At 34.7% G+C, this 19,793-nt stretch overlaps 1 protein-coding gene across 18 annotated transcripts in view; it reads left to right on the top strand.

Annotated features, from left to right (window-relative positions):
• The window catches only part of Gphn (gephyrin), a 342,975-nt gene that overhangs the window by 138,572 nt on the left and 184,610 nt on the right, over positions 1-19,793 (top strand). For 9 of the 18 annotated variants that reach the window (XM_075948519.1, XM_075948522.1, XM_075948518.1 and 6 more), the window contains exons 5-6: positions 1,028-1,066; positions 15,880-15,974. In XM_075948519.1, the coding sequence (XP_075804634.1) occupies positions 1,028-1,066; positions 15,880-15,974 (134 nt within the window). The remainder of the gene's footprint in view (positions 1-1,027; positions 1,067-15,879; positions 15,975-19,793) is intronic. The other 9 variants (XM_075948523.1, XM_075948515.1, XM_075948521.1 and 6 more) reach the window with 1 other exon arrangement.

Raw genomic sequence — 19,793 nt, 5'->3', positions numbered from 1 at the left:
TAGAGGTATAGGGTGACTGGCTTATATTTTAATAGGAAACTAGTTGGGAGGCAATTAATATAGTGTAGGTGAAAACAAAGAGAGTCACTTAGATCAGAAAAAGGAGTGGGGAGGAAAGGAAAATTAGAGGTTTGGAGAGGAGAGGAAGGGAGGGAGAGGATGGCAGGAGACAGGAAAAGTTCGTTTCGAGGCCAAGATTTCACTGTTTAACCCTGGCTATCCATAAGTGCATGATTCTCCTGCCTTAGCCTCTCAGGTGCTAGAATTAAAGGCTTTGTCCACCATGCCTAGCTAGTTGATATACTTTGAAAGAAGTAACACATGGAGTAAGAGTGAGAGAAGTTAAGTAAAAGAGGCAGGATTTGACTTTTGTGATTTGAGGAATGAATTGTGAAATTCCATTTATTGAAATAAAGAACAGTGAAGAAAAGATAGACATAGTGATTTAAATTAGGGCTTTTACTTCAGTCACAGAAATGTGAACTGCCTTGGAGCTCAGAGAAAATGTCTGCAGAATTTCTGAATCATTGATATTAATTAAAATCTAAGACAAATGATGGGATCACCAAGCTCTTAGCTAGAATTAATGTCTATTTATTGGTTTTACTGGCCCATGTTGTTTTTTTTTCCCTAACCCACTTTTTAAAAGGTAGGTAGTTTCTAGAAATTATCCCCTCTGCTTACTCATAAAGAATGGAAGGAATCCCAATGAATCAGAACCTTGACCTGAACAGAAAATATCATTAGTTGACCATCCTCAAATTTTGCCTTGATGTGAATTTTCCTAAGTACCTCCTTGCTGGAAACTGTTTGCACTGGAGGTAAGTGTGAAAGGGGAGGTTGTGGGAATGATGGGTTGAGGGCTTCCTAAACCTTTCTCAGACCTCAGAAGTGGTTTGATTCTGAGGAAGAGAAGGTTCAGGCTGGTTCTTCTTTCCTTGAACCAGTTCATAGAGCCCTAAATTTGACCTGCTTTCCTCAAACTGGGAATCAGAAATCCCTTTTCTCTTCTGTTTTTCTGCTGCAGAAATTCCCAACATTCCCATTTTGTGGGCTCCAGAAAGGGGTAAGCGAAGACTTCAATCCCAGCCAATCATTTCCAGATTAATACTTTTTAGTGTTTGGTTTATTTTATCATCATAAAAAATGCTTGGACCCATTTTTCCCATCTATTTAATTTCCTTGTGGATTGTTACGTATCTATCTATGTTCTAGGGTCATTCTGTATCCCTGGGCAATAGACTTCAGATCCATCTGCTGTTTCCATTTGTGTGCTATTCTCTTGTGGATTTTCATTCGCACTTTATGAATTATTTCCTAGATGGAGACACCCAATTCAGGGACTGTTTTCACTGCTCAGTCTCATCTTCTCCTGAATGGTGTTTTGTTCCCCTGCTGACAACTTGTCATTACCTTCCTCTACTGCTTCTGATGGTCTGCCATTGCTTCTCTGCTGTCCTGTCTTCCTGCTTGATTGCTTTTGGATTTTCTCTTCTTTTTGCCTAATTTCATCTGCTGGACAATTTGTGTTCTCCACTCATTGGTGCTTTACCCATTAGCAAATGGCCTGGTCCCTCCATATCCACCTGCTATTCTAGCATTTTAGACTGCCCAGCATTGTTTATCTGCCCCTCTACCATTCTCCAATACTGTGGCCTACTAAGTTCTCCATCTGCCTGCCTGATTTTGCCCTGTCCATTATGCTTATAATATATTGTAAGTAGGTACAGATTATTTAGTACTTCTGCTCCAAATGCCTTGTGCCACTGGATTGGACTGCTGACTCGGTTGCCTGACTATTGCCTCATCTTCCTATTTGCTCCCATTGGCTGCACCATTATTTTATTTGAGTCATGGCTTTCATCTCCGTTGAATTTGTGACTTGCTGGTTTGTTCCTACTGCCTCCTTTATAGTTATCTGCATCTAATGAATCACTGGCATTGTTCCCCAGTTGTCTCTAAGACTGATCAGAAATTACTTCCAAGGAAAATTTTGCCTGTGTATTGTCCAAACATGTCTTAAAAATAGGAAAATGCTTTGTTATTTAACAGCCCAGTTCTGTTTACTCCTAAACTGATTTAAAATTCAACTACCACCTGTTATTTTTGCTTTTTAATACAAACCATCATTCTTCTCTTTTTTTAAGGATATTTTTTAAAAATGCATCATCCTTGCCTCAGTTATCTTTCAACATCATGTTATAGGTATTGTTTTCTTGTGTGGGGGATCTTTCATTAATTTTTCCATGTTCAAAATTTATTTCTTAATTTATTTTACCTAATTTCTCAAAGATTTCTACAAAACAATTGAATTTTATCTTTTAAGTAAGATCAGAAGAATTTTTGAAACTTTAAAAGTATTAATTATCTTTTTTTGTTTCTTCGTAATTCAGATAGTGTAGCTTTCAGTTTTGCTCTCCTTTTTCTTTGGAGAATATAATTTCTTAGTCTCCCTGGTGATTTAGAGATCCTTTAGTGTATCCATCTTTCCCTTCTTTATAACTTCTTTTCTTGTGCGTGGGTGAAGATTTGAAATTTACATTTTTCAATTCTTTACAAAGTGCTTGGCATCCAAAAATATTTTGTGTTGTGAATTTTGTAGTAGTATGTTGACATAAAAAACCAAATATGACAATCAGAGAATTTTGTAGAATTTGCAAGTCTAAGAAGAGATATAACATGGGGTGTTTACAAGTGCATGTACATGTGTATGTGTAAATTTTACATGTCCTTTATACATACAGTATCATTATGCTTGAAATGTGAAAAATTATGTGTTCATATTCAATTTTATTAAAACAAATGTGATAGAGGAAAACCTTAAAAGAAAGAGATAACATTAGAGACTATGGAAAAAGTATCCATAGGGTATTTTTAAGATTTCTGCGTTATTAAAGGAAATTAGTGTGAAGGAAAAGGTCACTTTAGGGATGCCAAAACGGTGCTTTCTGGTGCATTCCTTAATCCTAGCTTTTGAGAGGCAGAGGCAGATCTGTGAGTTCGAAGCAAGTCTGCTCTACATAATGAGTTCCCAGGCCAGGCTAAGAGAAAGCCACATAATGAGACCCTGTCTCAAAAAAAGGGAAAAAATGAAAACAAATAAGCAAAGGAAAAAAAACAGAAGAAGCATATTGTTTAAAATTTATCATTTAAGTATGAAAATCATTGGTATTAGTATTTTTCATTGCCATTTATACAATCATTACCATTGTTTGTTGCAGAATCATCCAAAATAAGAAATACATATATATATAAGTATAAAAACATATACTGTTATATTTATTTATATGAACACTAAAATTCCCAATATCCCATCTCTAGACTACGGCAAATTTTATTTTATATTTTATCAATTCGGCTATTCTATGTACTTCATCTAAATGGAAACACACATTTTTTTGTCATCTGTTTTATTTCACTTAACATAATGTTCTTAAGGTTCCATTCTTCTTTTCCATCTTTTGTATATGCCAAACTGTATCAGTTTAGGTGTAGTCACTTGGGTTGTGTCTGCTTTCTGACTATTAACAACATTGCTTCTGTGAATATTGGTGTACAATATTTTTTCCACAATTCCTTTGGTTCTACCACCAGAAGTATGCGTAGGAAGAAATTAATAGCAAAGAGGTCAGGGAAATTACATATCAAACACAAAAAGTAGTTAAGTCCAGGATACTGGATACTGTGGTATTAAAAGAAGAAATAAACTTTTGGACAAGCTTTAAAATGCCATGTTTAAGATTTTAAAGTTTCTATATTCTATCAATAAAAGAATGAAGTTACACAGGTCTTGAGTGCTTTAGATACAGCAAGAATAATTCTAAAGAAGATTAAAAGTTTGTTTTTTTTAAACAAGAGAATGGTGTATTTCAAATCAAGTAATATAAGTGGACCTTTAAGAGAGGGAGTTATTTGAAAGAGAAGGTTTCAGTGAAGGTCACAGATGAGGAAACACAGTTGTATTTAGAGCAGCCATCATTTTAACTCATCTTTCATCCTGGACAACAAATGTACTTACAAAGACCTTGCTAAAACAGCTCTAAGATTATTGATTTCAACCCTTTGTGTATGTATAACACAGTGCGAGCAAAATCTAATATTTTTCTTCTACTGAAAAATTTTTTTCAAACATAATATATTCTGATTACAGTTTCCCCTCCCTCTACTTCTTTCAGTTTCTTTCCCCCCAACTTCTCTACCATCCAAATCCTCCCACTTTCTTTCTCTTACTAGAAAATAAACATGCTTCTAAGGGCTAATAAGGTAGAACAAAACTAACGCATTGGAATAGTACAAAACAAACAGAAGGAAAGGAACACAAAAAAAGGCACAAGAAACAGATATAGATTTAGAGACAGTAACCTCCAATGATCTCATTGAGTTTGTTTTCTGTTGGCCATTAACTTCTGGGTGTGCTGCTTGCCCTTAAATGTAGTTTGTTTCCACCACTGAAATTCCCTTGGAATAAATTTTCATTCGCAAATGGGTATCAATTAGAGATTGATTCTGGGTTATAGATGGGGACACATGTTCCCTTCTTTTAGCTCTAGGACTCCTTCTGGTACAGACCTGTGCAGACCCTGTGCATGCTGCCTCGGTGAGTTCTTAGAAGTGTTGATTCTGTTGATGCCAAGTCTAATTCTATACCATAGTGCCAAGACCTAAAGAAATTAAGTTAGAGATAGATAGTCTTTGTCTTCAAAGTTTTAGAACTGGAAGATTTAAAATAATTATTTATAAGGATAAAAATATTTTGAAAAACAAAATAGTATGTTTCACTTATATTTAGACTTTGTTGGGGTTAATTTTGTTTTTCTACCCTTTATCAACTAAGTCTCCTTAATTAAGTAACACAGAAAACAGATTGGTTTCAAGGAGAAGAAAAAAATTTAACAACCAATTGCATTTTTAGTATCATCTACTGCATTTTTAATTTTTTCTTATAATTCTGATTCTTGAAGAAAAATGTTCAAAGTCAGAACGTTTCCATGTAAAGTAATCATTTCACTTCTCTAAGCCTCACTGATTCAGAAAGAAGAATGCCTTCTGGACTGAGGAGATGGCTCAGTAGGTAAAGGACATGAGTTTGAATCATCAACACCCACATAAAAGCTTGATGTGATAAATGTTGTTTTACTATAACCCCAGTGGTGAGGGTCCAGAAGCATGTTGATTACTGCAGGTTACTGGCTAGCCTACCCACCCTAAAGTGAATGCTTCAGGTTCAGTAAGAGATTTTGTCTCAAAACATTGAACAGTGGTAGAAGATATCCAAAGTTTTCCCTGGCCTCTATACATGCTGATAGACAAGCTGTAATACTTACTCAAAAGACCTGTAAGGTTGAACAGTAAAAAATGTGCCCTGATTATTAATTTTTGTATCCTGCCACTTAAAGTGTTCATGAGCTGTAGGAGTTTCAAGGTGGAATTTTTAGGTCACTTACAGATTATCACATCATTTGCAAATAGAGATACTCTGGAAGTCTCTTTAATTTTAAGTTTCTTTTCTTTTGGGGGGTTTTGTTGTTTTGTTTTGTTTTAGTTATCAAGACAGGGTTTTTCTGTGTAACAGTTCTGATTGTACTGGAAACTAACTCACTTTGTAGACCAGGTTGACCTTAAGATCCATCTGCCTCTGTCTCCTGAATGCTGGAATTAAAGGCGTGCACCACCACTGCATGTCTTCAGTCTTTTTAATTTTATAGCTAATCAAATCATAACAGATTAGATATTTTATTGTTGACTATAAGTAGGTGGCATAATTCAAAGTGAGTTATACTAACTGGACAGTAGAAGAATAAATAGTAGATTAATAGCTAATATTCAGGAAATTGTGCTTAAATATAATTTCAAGCACAGTAAGAAATCTTTCACTCTCACTCTACTGTGCCCTCTTATTCTAGTAGTTGGTGACACCTTTTAAGAGTCTCTCATCATTTAAAACTTGCTTGAATTCCTGATGTGAAAAAGTTCAGACATATTCATTAGCTTTTATTATGTGTTTAATAAACTAGTCATGTAAACTTGGGATCTATTTCTCCTCTTTGTATTAATGTGTACTCAAACTTGAATTCTGCTTTTTTTTTTAAAAAAAACTCTAGTAGAATAATTTTTAATCACCTGTGTTTTCATCTTTCTGATTGTCATACTAATGTTTTTATTGTAGTAATATAGGTATAGAGAGATCAGAATTTCCTTGTCAGGAGAAAAACACTAAAATGGAATTTACATCCATATTTAGCATATTTTAGCATTAATAAATTAGTGTAAAAGATTATTTTTGTATTCACTCAGAAAATCACTTTTTAAACAGAGAAGACAGTGCTAATATGTATATATATATATATATATATATATATATATATATATATTAGAAATGTAAGACTAATAGTTTTATCTGCAGTGATTATTCTGTTTTCTTGTGATCTTTGAACTCCCATTTTAATTTTAAAGAAACTGAAAGCACTGTTGTATGTTTTCTTTGTGTGATAGTCAATCTATGCTAATATTTCATCCTTATAAAGTATCAAAATCTTTTATATTTCATTTTAAAATAATCCTCCCAATTCTTTAAAGTTGGTATATTCTTTTGAATAACTATTCTCTGACAAACTAGTAATTATGTAATTTTTCTTCCTCCCCATTTCTCTACCAAGTAGTATTCCAGGATATTTAGGATCTTGCAAACAAGATTACAATGTAGCCTTCCTTCTGTGAGCATTTAATAGTACGAGATTAACCCATCCTTTTTTTGGTGTATAGCAATTAATAGTAACAGGCACTAGTAAACAATTCCTATATCTCCTGATATCTTAGTCCCTTTTTCATATATTTATACAGACACACACAAGCACACAAGCACACACACACACATTTCTATATGTTAGTAGTGATATAAAAAAAACTAACTGTGGCTTAAAAAAAAAGTCAGACTGGTAATAAAGAGACCATTAAAAGATAGTAAATCAGGACAGCATGACGCCTCAGCGGATAAAGACATTTACCACCAAGCCTGAGATCCCAGAGTTGCACGGAATGACATAATGGAAGAGGAGAATCAACTCCCACAAGTTGTTCATTAAACTCATTTTGGATGCCGTGAAATGTGTGCCCCGCACATACAATGACACACAAATAAATAGAATAATAACTTTTAAAAGATAGTAAGCATCCTCAAATTGAAGAATTGGAACACAGCTACTGTATTTCTATTTAGCGGCTATTTGGCAGGCTTCAAATTGATACAAGTTTTCTAGTTAGGTATCTGGTTATTTATAAATGCAAAGTAACCATAACTTTATTTTGCTTTAGAATGCTGTTTAGTAATTAAATTTTTACTGAGTATTTCACAGAGTATATAATGCATTCTAATATTCTCACTGAGAACTTTCTGCACCCCATAAGCCTCTCCACTGATGGAATAATACAGATCAGATCAAGTCAAACCGAATTAGAAAAAGCCCTGTTTTAAATGGATACCAGGTTCCCAGATGGCTTTCTAGCCCCCCAGGGAGGAAACATAAAAAGAAGACCTGAAAACCACGTGCTTGTTTTCTGGGGGATGCTTAAAATACAGGAGGAATTATTGTTTGAAGGGCTCTGAGATGCAGTAGGGTTTGGAGAGAGATGAGGGAGGGGGCTTGGGGTGGAGTTTCCACCTGAACATTCCAGACTCTTTGGATATATGAATGCTAGGGGCTGTGGTGAAACTTCCATCCAAACTTTACAGACTCTTGGATATATGGATGCCAGGGGCTTGGGTGAGGCTTACACCTCAACATTCCAGACTCTTTGGATATATGAATGCCAGGGGCTGGCGTGAAGCTTCCATCCAACCACTTACCATCCTCCTTAAAGTCCTCCCTCCCTTGCCAACCCCTCTTATTAGTATAGATCCCTGTCTCATATTCTTGTCTTTGTTTTGCTTTGTTATCCACTGCAGTTAGCCAGGTGTCATTTGTGTGGCCATGGGTTTGGAATTCTCCACTGGAACTTAGTGAGCTTGCCGGTGGGTACAGGATGACAGCGACTCCTCCAGCCTTCCTTTGCAGAATGCTTTTTAATCTAACATAGTATTGTATACTTACAAAAATTAAGATTATTTTCTGTTTTTATCAGCTGGATCTAACACTCCTGAGATCTGATTCTTCAAATGCTTAGGAATTAAATTTCTCTAGCTGCTTAATATCTGTAATACTGTATTGCATGTATAAATACTTGCACGGCATAGGTATCAGTTTTCTTTAAAATGTCTTAGAAACTAAAAGAAATTTTCTCCTGTACTTTTTTCTCCTCTATTGCCATCTGATCAAAAATAAGACATTTTGTGAAAGAGATAAAAGGTATTTAGATGTTTCTCAAAAATGGTAGTTAACTTCAAAGTTAGGTGATCAACCACCTGTAGGAAAAACTGATTTTATGAACAGGTTTGTTATTAAATTTCTTATTTCTATGTTAAAGTCAGGTTATTAGGGGTGTTATGTCTCAAACCCAGACTAGAAGACTAAATGAGGTGCTTATTAACATATCAAAGCAGACTCTGGCAGGCCATTCTCCCTTGGTCCCTACCTGCTATTGGATCCTCTTGCCTGGCATGCCCACCCTAAATTCTAGCTCAGGGACTGTACTAGGCCTTCTTTTCTGCTAGCTTCTCTGTTCTGTATATAACCCAGTCATTTTGGTTATGTGGTCCTTTTGGTCTCTTGGCTGCCATTCCTGGTTATCTGCTCCCCCCTCTTCCCTATCCTCATGGAGCCCGGCTCAGCTGGCTGGGTATGTTTACTCTGAACTCTCCCATGTCTCTGTTTCTTCTGTCTCCATCTTCTCCCTTATATTTATAATAAAACTAAGACTCTTAGGAGTAGTCATGTCCTTTTTTTTTCATTCAAGGGGCACAGCATCTTACATATTACACAATTCTTGTATTGTGAGATAGGTATTAAATATGATTTAATTATAAATTATTCCAACATTTAGAGACTCTCAAGGTGTTCTCTGACCGCCATATATGTGTTTTAAAAGCATACCCTCATCTCCTCTCCCCTTATACCCTCTCCCATGATCCCATACTCCCAGTTTACTCAGGAGATCTTGTGTTTTTCTACTTGCCATGTAGATTTGATCCATGTATGTCTCTCTTAGGGTCCTCTTGTTGTTTAGGTTCTCTGTTCCATAAGTATGATAGAATCACCTGAAAATTGTTTGAAATAACAATTCTGATAAACTATCCATTCATTATGAATTGAAGTATATGAGAGTGAAGCCCAAGAAATCTATAATATAGCAAGGTTTCTAGAACATTCTGATGCACATTAAAGTTTGAGAACTGTTAACCCTAACCACATTTCACCTTGATGACATAACAAAGTTATCAACAGCCATTGTCTAGTGTGTCTTTGTGGTTTATGGTTATTTACTCACATGGCATTGTAGTAATCATTACTAGATTTTGTATTAAATCTATCTAGTCAAGTAACAAGCATGTGAATACAAGTAAAATTTTTTCGGACTCTTAATAAGAGTGATGTATCTACATTAAACAAGTAAAAGCACTACACTAAAAGTTTTTCATGAAGTCATGTTGCATACGAAAGATTTCCACAATAACCAAGAATGGAGTATAACAAAGGTTTATTTATTTGGGGATAAACTCACAATAAGGGTAGAGAGCCACATTCTTCTGTGTGTGCTGGGAAATGGAACCAAATCCAGCAGTCAAGAGGCCTGTGCATGCTTTTCATCTGCATTTATAGTACAAGAGACACGCCCAAAGTGGGCCGGTATATTAAAGACTATTGGCTGAAGGTGTTCCCACAGCACCTCCCCCTTTTGTCTAAATAAGAGATTCTAAACCTAATACAAAACAATGTACAAAGAATAAATATTAAGTCTTGTCCAGGGAAAAGAAGAGGCAAAAACTTACATAAAAATTAGAATTACAGCCAGCATGAACAACATCAAACAAAAAACATATGTTAAATGTTTCAACAGTTATCCTTTCCTAAGGAGTCTAAGTTTTATATTAAAAATGGCTTGGCTAAGTCATGAGAGGAAAGTAACTATGACTCTTTAGTCTTCAACACCATCAAAGACCTGAGAAGGGAAATAATATTACCTGAATAAACAGGAAGTGCAATCAAGCAACTTCCAAAAGGTGCAAGAAATAAAAAGGACAACTGGCTACCTGGGCAATCAACCAAAGACTCATTTGCAGTGTTGGGGCAACCAACTTAGCTAAGGCCTAGAGTAACTGACAGACCATTTCCTGAGGCAGGAAAATTTGAAAAACCATCTTGGCAAGGTTTAGCAGTCTTTTTGCTTGTATCTCGCTTGTTCAGTCTGGACACGGTACTTTTTGTCAGTAGTCGAGGCAGGGGACAGTTCTTTGCCCAAAGACCAGTTTTGCCAAGAAGAAAACAAGCTCCAAGTGGAGTGTCTTTGGTGCCCAACATTCTCTAAGGAATAGATTGGTCCTGCCAGGAGCAATCATGCTTCATGTCAACAGAATTATAAGGCATTTAAATCCATATTCTACAGTTCTTTAAAGTTTTTGAAAATTACTTATCTATGTGGAATACAATCTCTATGCATGTAAAGAACCTGATTAGTCTTTTGTCATATAAGTATGACAAATATGGATGACTACTGACCTGTAATTCTTAATACCTATGTAACTTAAAGACTAAGGCTTCCTATTAAAAGATTAAACACTCTTTAAACAAATGTGCAGCAAATAAGGACAATGACCTCAAAATGTAAACAACATATAAGTATCTTAATTAGAGGTAGAAATATATAGTGCTAAAATTGCATCTTAAGAGGAGATAGAAACATGTATACATACAATATGACAAAATACATACAATATTTACAAAATAATGTAAACAGAAATGGGGCATATTCAATACAACAAATGTAATTTGAACTTGTGTCAATATACTATAATCTATACCAATGTAAATTATAAATAATAGCTCACAAGTAATCTCACTATTGTTTATTATTATGTAAATCTACATCAGAGTCGCTTTACATTTGCACGTATTGGATTTAGTTATTATGTATTATTCTATTAGTATTAAAAGTCGTTTGTTTTTATCAACAACTTTTTATAATTAATGTTCCAGTAAAGTTTAAAGGTGAGCATGAATTTCATCAACAGTTCTCAATTGTTTATGATACACTTTCTCAGGTTATAAAAATTAGCAATCTTAGAAAGGTATTTTTAACTTTAATGTTGTCCTCAAAAAAATAAAGGAAGGCATTCATGCTTTCCACTATACCACCAACATGTAAAGAATAAAGGAAATGGTCAGTTTTTCATGGCGAATTAAAATTTCATTGTTAGGAATATATTTGAAGTCTGAACATGATGCCATATGCCTGCAACCCTGCATTTAGAAGGCTGGGGCATAGGATTTTAAGGCTGCTTGGGCCACATAGCGTGTTGCCTGCTAGCCTGAGCTACATAACAAAACCTTGTCCAAAACGATTCAAGCAGAAAAAAATATATATAAAAATTTAGAAATTTAATTTAAATACCTTGTTCAAAGAAAGTGGGTACGACTATTTTAAAGCATTATCTGAAATCAAAATTCTAATTTCTACTATATTTTTTTAAGGAAAAAAGAATTTGCTAATCAAATTAAGAGTATATGATTACCAAAGTTTGAAATAGTACAATAATATAATTATGTAAATAATCTCAAAGTTTTAATAACATCTTTTTAGCATTGAGAACAGTTTATATATACACATTAGCAGACACAGATGGTTCTTCCTATGTTTTACTACTATGCATAATTAAAGGTGTTTTCTTACAACCATTCTTCTGTTTGGGTTTTCTAGTGCCTTAGAGTACTTTGTCTTGTTTTATTCTGTTTGGTTTTATTCTCTTATCTTATGCCTTCTTGTACTTTTCCATTTATGACTATAGAGCTTGCACCAGCTCTTGCTCTGTTTGTTTGGGTTTTTTTTTGTTTTTTTTTTTGTTTGTTTGGTTTTTTTTTGTCTTTCCAATCCACAACTTACTTTGCTTTTTACTCCTAAAGATCAAAGTCTCCCTTTTCTTCAATAACCAGTGCTCTTACATTTGTGTTATTGTTATAAATTTTATATGTTCATTTCTGCTTCTCAACTACTGGTTATAAGTGTGTATGGTTTCCTATTATCTCTGTTAATCTATCTGATACAATCAAAACTATTCGGTTGTACATTGAACTGGAAAACAGTGACAGAAAACACTTAACTTTGCATGAGTCCCTGGTGTATATTAGGTAATGTATTTATGACTTCTCACTCTCATCATCCTTTTAAGAGGTCATGGTATATCTTATTCTTAAATATATGGAAGTTTACAAAGCTTAAATTTTTTCTTCTCAAATCTAGATAACTGTATATATTTATTTCTGTGATCTACTAATGTTTGTTGAGAATATGTTAGGTGTTACTCACTGTACAGTGTGATGCAATAGATCCAACCCCTTCTCTTAGACAGTATCTCTGTAGCAGCATTGTATAACTTTACAGATATTGAAGTTTTTGCCATAACAGTCATTTTAAAAAGAGAAAATAACCCAGAATAGATTATAATGTTATATGGAAAAGATGCATTTTAAAGTTAAAATTAAAGATATAAGAAAGATTATGTTGGTAACTTATTTAAGTCCTGAAAACATATTATCGTGTCTTGACCTATAAGAATCTCATGGTCTGCTCCCAGCCTTCCCCCAGCTCATCATGATTCATGCCATAATAATTTAAAAGCAAACTAACAATGCAGAAACTATTCAGTCTTAAGATCAGAAATTTTCCCTGCAGGACCGCTTAAAGAAAATCACGGTATAATGTGAAAATACCTCAGATACTCTATCATATAAATAGAAATTTCACTGAGAGATTTGTTTATGTCCAATGGTGGACCACAAAAGTAATTTCTAATAAAATAATTCTCTGGAAACTAAAGTGAGACATTTCAGGTAGAATTCAGTGTTCTGGCAAAATTCATGATATAGTCTAGAGAATCTATAAAAATTGACAAACTATCTCTTTCATTCAATTTTCACATTTTTTGTTAACTGTAGGCCTTCAGCTTATACACTAAGTTTATTTAATTCATCACTGAACCATCACATTCTTTGAATACTACAAACACATCGTAGACTCCTAATAAGTAATGTTTCTCAAGTAGATAAATTTATATATTAGTCTCTATTTTAGATTAAATATGCCCACGTGACAATTTTTTGCTATTTCCCTACTTGTCCTTAAAATGTGCTTTTCTTCTTGGGATACATAATCTTTATGTGTTTCTCGTTATTGTTTCTGTTCCTAGAAGAAAATACTGGAGATTGAATTTTTAAAAGAAAAAGAAGTTCATTTATTTCAGTTTTGGAAACTGAAAAGTCCAAAATAAAGGGGAACGGCTGTCTTCAGAAGCGATTATATGGCAAGCTGACTCTATATAATTGCTTCCCTTAGGAACTGACTCCAGGAGACCAGCATTAGTTAACATTGCCACACCAAGGTCCAAGCTATTAAAATGAATCTTTGGGAGATTTGGCATTTAAATCCATTCATGTTAAGCACTATTTGTGTGATGACTTTTTACAGTGGGAAATAAAGTGTTAATTCTGCTAAAGAGGTCTTTTTATATTATGCTCAATTTCCCTTTGCTTGATTGTTAGGACTTTAGATTTTTGGTTTCCTGAGACGTTGTAAACTTTAGCAGAAGTTTATGACTGAAGTAATGTTTTCTATCAAAAGGCCCCAAACTTACATTGGATAGGTTGGCTTCAGATAATGAAGACTGAAGTTGACAGCTCATCATTTCTCAACTTTGGACTTAAATAGTAGCAACTCATTTAAAAACTTTGGAGTAAAAATTTTTTTTCAGCTAGGCAGTGGTGGCACACACCTTTAATCCTAGTTCTTGGGAGGTAGAATCAGCCAGATCTCTATGAGATCGAGGCAAGCCTGGTAAGTTCCAGGATAGCCAGGGTTACACAGAGAAACCTTGTCTTGAAGAAAAAAAAAATCTTTTCTATGGTGCCCTCAAATTAAAGCAGACTTCATTAAGAAGCAGCTATTGTTAAACATTAGACTATCCTAAGTGCAGTAGACCAGGAGATTTATCAGTTCAGGGAATCCTATATTTTATATGCATATTAGGCACAAATTAGCATGTATATCCTAAAAATTACGTTATCAGTTAGTATCTGGAACATATTTTATTTGCTTTAACTGTTTTGTCAAGATGTCAACTTTTGCTCAGAAGAAAACAATTGGCCAGAGATGCGGCCTTAGCCGTCACTCACTGCTGCTGAACTGTCACAGGTACAGCCTGTGTCACTGTTCCATCATTATTTATATTTTGTTTGCTTTTCCTCATACTGAAATTATCAATTTTTCAAATTTTACTTCTTGGTCACTTCCAATTGTAACTTCATTTATGGAAACATTGCTAGAAATGTATTAAGTCATGTGTTTTATTCCTAATTTTAGCATAAAATTTACCTTTACCATTAAATACAATGTGCAATCATAGTTCATATTCTGTAATTTAAGTGTGTGCCCCTTCAAAAATATCAATGTCTTACAAATTAAAGGTTTGAGGCAACACTATGCAAAACAAGAATATTAATGCCATTTTTCCATTATATGCTCACCTCATGTCTCTGTGCTGCACTAGTAATTTTCCCAATAGTCTAAACTTATTATTTTTATATCTGTTGATCAATCAACAACCAACAAGCTGAGGCTAGAGTCTTCTTTTGGAATGTAGTTATAATTTCCTGAAGGTTCAGATGATCACTAGCATACTTTTGAAACACTGTATTTCATTATCGTTACTTTTTAAGATATGATAGGATATAATTAATATACTACAGGATAATGTAAACAACTTTTATATGCACTCAGAAACCAAAAAGTTCATATGATTTGCTTTATTGTTTTATTGACTTAACATTGTTTGTCTGAAACCAAACCTGAAATATATCTAAGAAATGCTTGTATGTTAGAAAATGTAGTTTTCCTGTCTCCTTCCTTAACTTAGTCCTGGTTTAACTACCCTTCATCTTAATAATGGTGGATCATAACTATTAGTATAAGAAATGCTATCACTTTTCTTTTTTTCAAAATCTAATGGCTAATTTGTGTTGAAAGTAGAAAATATAAATTTTTTCTTCTAGCTTGTTTATGGCAAAGCTGATTTTTCTCTCTTTAATCATGTTATAAAATTATAGAATTAGGAGGAATGTATTTTAGAAATCATTTTTATTTCAATAGCAATAGGCAAGCTGTCAGCTGGGTGGTGGTGGTACATGCCTTTAATCTCAGCACTTGGGAGGTAGATGCAGGTGGATCTCTGAGTTCAAGGCCAGCATGGTCTACAAGTGCGAGTTCCAGGACAGGAACCAAAGCTACAGATAAATCCTGTCTTTAAAAAAGAAGAAGAAGAACGATAGGCAAGCTGTGGGTGTTGGGGTGCCACAGCTCACACTGCAGCACCTACTTTAGCATGTGCAGGGCCTTGGCTTCCATCCTCAGTTCCACAAAACAAAACCCTAAGAGCCACCAAAAGTAATGCCCAGCTTAATCTGACATTTTCTTTTTTCAAATTCAGTTATCAGACATGAGTTTTCTATGAAATGCTTTGCAACCTGAGAAAAAGAATAAGCTGGGATTGGTAACATTCTCTGGGTTTTCCTAATCATTAACTTATGTTCAGTGATCCTGAAAAATGGAGCCGGCTGGCTTTAAAAATCTAAATGGTTGAGGAACTACAAAATATGTTTTATCTTGAAGTGGAATTTACTATTCTGCCTTTCTACTTTTTTGGCTAATTCACTCAGTCTGCTATTTAATCTTTAATTACAGGCCACAAAAGAAGTAATAGAACGGGAAGCGCCAGGGATGGCCCTGGCCATGCTGATGGGATCACTTAATGTTACACCTCTGGGCATGCTCTCTAGGTAAGAAAGCCACCCACAAATTGCAAAGAAAGTGAACTCCTGACTACAAATCAGCACACTAGAACAATGAATCTAAGAGAGTTTAGTCACAAAGCTTAAGTTTATCCCTTCTTATTCAGAGTTAGACATCTTAGTATTCTCTGTAGCTAAATCTCAACCAATCTTCACCCCCTTTTTTTTTTTGGTTTTGTTTTTGTTAAACTTCTAGAGATTGTTTTAACATTGTTGAAAGCCATCAGTCCTAATGCTTAAGAGTTGAGTTCATCAAAATTTAAAGTTGCTCTTTTTGTGATTATTTATAATCACCATTGATATTCATTAATTGTAACTAGCTGCTAGTTTAATACAATGAACCTACACATTTTATTAAAAATCACTTATTCTCATATATAGGCACTTTGATTTGAATTTATAAAGAGGTATATTTATGTGTGGTCATAGAAAGATAATCTCTGAGTAATTTAGTATATTTATATTGCTCTAAGGAATCAGTATATTATTATACTAAATTAGTATATTTAAAACAATTTTTTGTTGGCATAGATGGTAGCATCTATATTTGATCTGGTGGTTTCTTACTATTTTAGTAAATCTTAAATTACTAGAAATGAAAATAGTATATATCATTTAAAATAAAACTTAATTTAGTCAGGATTCTTTTAATTACTTTTGGACATTAGACATTTAATGTCATGGTAGCCCAAAATACACAACTTTATAAGGTCCTAATTTATAATCACGTATTCTGTGTGAAATATGAATATAAAATGCTAAGCTACCAATTTAATTAATATATAAATGTTATTCAAATGGCTTTCCTGTTACTTGAATTAAGTTTATAGTTCATTGGTGGCAGTCATTGGAGGTTTAGCTATAAATAAATCAACAATTATTATATTCTCTATACTCTCATAAATATGTACAGTTTATAATGTTTAATAAGTGACAAAGAAATTATAATAATATGAGAGATTTTATATAGATAAAATTAATCTTCTTTGAGAATTTTATACATACTTTAATCCTGTTCTTCCACCAACTCTTCCTGTGTCCATAACATTTACCACACAGTATTGGGTCTTTTTCTTTTCACCCTCATCAAGGCCAATGTGTACTGCATAAATATTCTTAAGTATGTGGCCTACTGCTGGAACAAACATACTAGTTTTATCAGGGCCTACATTCTTAGGAAAAAGCAAATATTTCCCTTGCAACAGCTAAAAATTATCAGTAGCACTTCAAGTAGGGGTGGAATTTCATGTCCAACTCCTCTTTCCACATTTGGATTTTATTTGGCTCAAATTTGCCCGGGTCTTCTGCTTGCTGTCTTACCACCATGAGTTCATATTGCAAAATGCCCTGCTATGTCCCGAACACACTGTCTCCTGGTAGATATCCACTGCCTCTGGCTTATACATCTTTCCATTCTGTCTTTGTCAATGATCCCTGAGCAGGCTGAACTTTCTTCCGTCTCTTGTTTTCTGCTTTTTGGCCAGTTGTGGGTCTCTGTGTTGATCATAATCTAATGGAAATAAACATTCTCTGATAAAGTTTGAGAGAGTTCTTAATCTATGGATTTAATAATATATCACTCGGAGTTGGTTTAATCCTGTGTCTACTTAACAAATTATTTAAATAGTTTCTCTCCTTGCATTATATCATCTATCTTGTCTTAGGTTTCTGGCCCCAAAATGGTGCCAGGTATATGGATTTTGTCTTGTGGATCAGTCCTTCAGTCCTATCAGAAAGTGGTTAGTTACTCCCCCATGACATTATTGCCATGGTTGCACGAATGGGCACTTATCTTGCCAGGCTAGGCATTATTGTAGTTCATAGGTATCACAGCTCAAGAAGATCAATGGTTACTTTCTCCTCCAGTAACTTGCATAGTACCATCTAGTATTATAAAAGTTATTTAGTAGAACTGAGCCTTCCTGATGTGCCAACTTGATTCTATCAAGTTCTGTAGCTCAGGCATGTGATATCTTCAACATTAGGGTCATACTATCTGAAGGTAACCATGAGTATTGGCAATGGACTATGATACCTGGTGGTTTCTGGAACCTCACTGGCCAACAACTCTAAAAAAAATTATCCCGTTTCTGGGATTTGATTTTTTTTTTAATTTTTTTATTGATAAAAGGAGAATAAAGAAAAGAAAAAAAAAACACAAATTTCCACCTCCTCCCAGCCTCCCATTTCCCTCCCCTCCTCCTACTCTTCTCCCCCTCCTCCCAATCTTCTCCCCCTCCTCCCACCTCTCTCCCCTTCCCCCCACTCCTCTCCCCCTCTTTTTCCAGTCCAAAGAGCTGTCAGGGTTCCCTGCCCTGTGGTAAGTCCTAGGTCCTCCCCCCTCCATCCATATCTAGGAAGGTGAACATCCAGACTGGCTAGGCTCCCACCAAGCCAGCACATTACGTAGGATCAAAACCGCGTGCCATTGTCCTTGGCGTCTCATCAGCCCTCATTGTTCGCCATATTCCGAGAGTCCAGTTTTATGGGATTTGATTTTTTATATGTTAATCTGTCGCCCCATTATAGGGTAACTTCTACAGATGTAGGTGCCCATTATTTTGGGGGTTGTTTCCCTGTACCAGTTTCAGTCTCTTCACCATGATGGCTCCTGATATGCAAACTTAATCTAGTATTAATGAATATTCCAAGGTTCTTTAGAATCTATTCTTGATGTGTTTCTCAGAATATGTCTATGACACATCTTTACATTAATGGATGTTACCCCCTTTTCAGTTATCATTTCAAATAAATATTTTTCCTTCAATTCTAAAGTTTCCACTTAGGTATTTTTGACTTTTTTTTTTTTGCTATTTTTTTTGTCATTTGCAGATGATTAGATTAGCTATGTAGAACTTATTTTGCTGACAGTTCTGATGTATGGCTCTCTTTGGGGTTGTTGCCAGTGGATTTTTTTTCCCATAAGAAATGAATAAATTTGGGCTGGAGAGATGGCTCAGTGGTTAAGAGCATTGCCTGCTCTTCCAGAAGTCCTGACTTCCATTCCCAGCAACCACAAGGTGGCTCCAAACCATCTGTAATGAGATCTGGCGCCCTCCTCTGGCATGTGGATATATGTGGAGGCAGAAAGTTGTATACATAATAAATAAATAAATCTTTAAAAAAAAAAGAAGTGAATAAATTTTTCTGGTTCTATCAATGCCGAGTAATTTTGGGTAGTATCCTGATCATTTTGAATATTTTATTCTAAGTAAAATATTTTTGCCATTTTAAATCTCTGGATAATGTTTATAATTTTAATAACCAACCTGTTTGAGTGTTGATCCAAGCATCTTTGCTGTACTATGGTGGTTTGAATATATGTCCTCCATATTCTGGACATTCGAATACTTGATTCTCAGATGACACTGTCTAGGGAAGTTTAGAAGATGTGCCTTGTTGGAGGAAATATGGGGCTGTGGGTGGACTATTGTAGTTTTTCCTGTTTTCTACACCTGATATTCTCCTTCCGTCTCTTGGATTGGTGGTGCTCGGGTCTGTAGTTCCTGTTCACTTACCTAGATTGTTCATCTCCAGGATTCCCTCAGTTCACAGTTTCTTTATTGCTTCTCTCTCAATTTTCTGGCCTTGAATAGTTTTATTTATTACTTTCACCTATTTGTTTTTTCTTGACTTTCAGAAATGTATTAATTTACTCCACTGTTTGTTTTCTTCTCCCCTAGGATCCCCCTCCTCTTTTTTAATTTTTTATGTGAATTGTTATTATTCTTGCCTTTATATCTGTGTGAGGGTGTGGAATCCCCTGGAACTGAAGCTAAAACAGCTGTGAACTGTGATGTGGGTCCT

The sequence above is a fragment of the Microtus pennsylvanicus genome, chromosome 14 (assembly GCF_037038515.1).
Source record: "Microtus pennsylvanicus isolate mMicPen1 chromosome 14, mMicPen1.hap1, whole genome shotgun sequence".
Classification (NCBI taxonomy): domain Eukaryota; kingdom Metazoa; phylum Chordata; class Mammalia; order Rodentia; family Cricetidae; genus Microtus; species Microtus pennsylvanicus.
The sequence above is the reverse complement of the archived record's forward strand: the minus strand, read 5'-3'. Positions and strand labels throughout refer to the sequence as shown.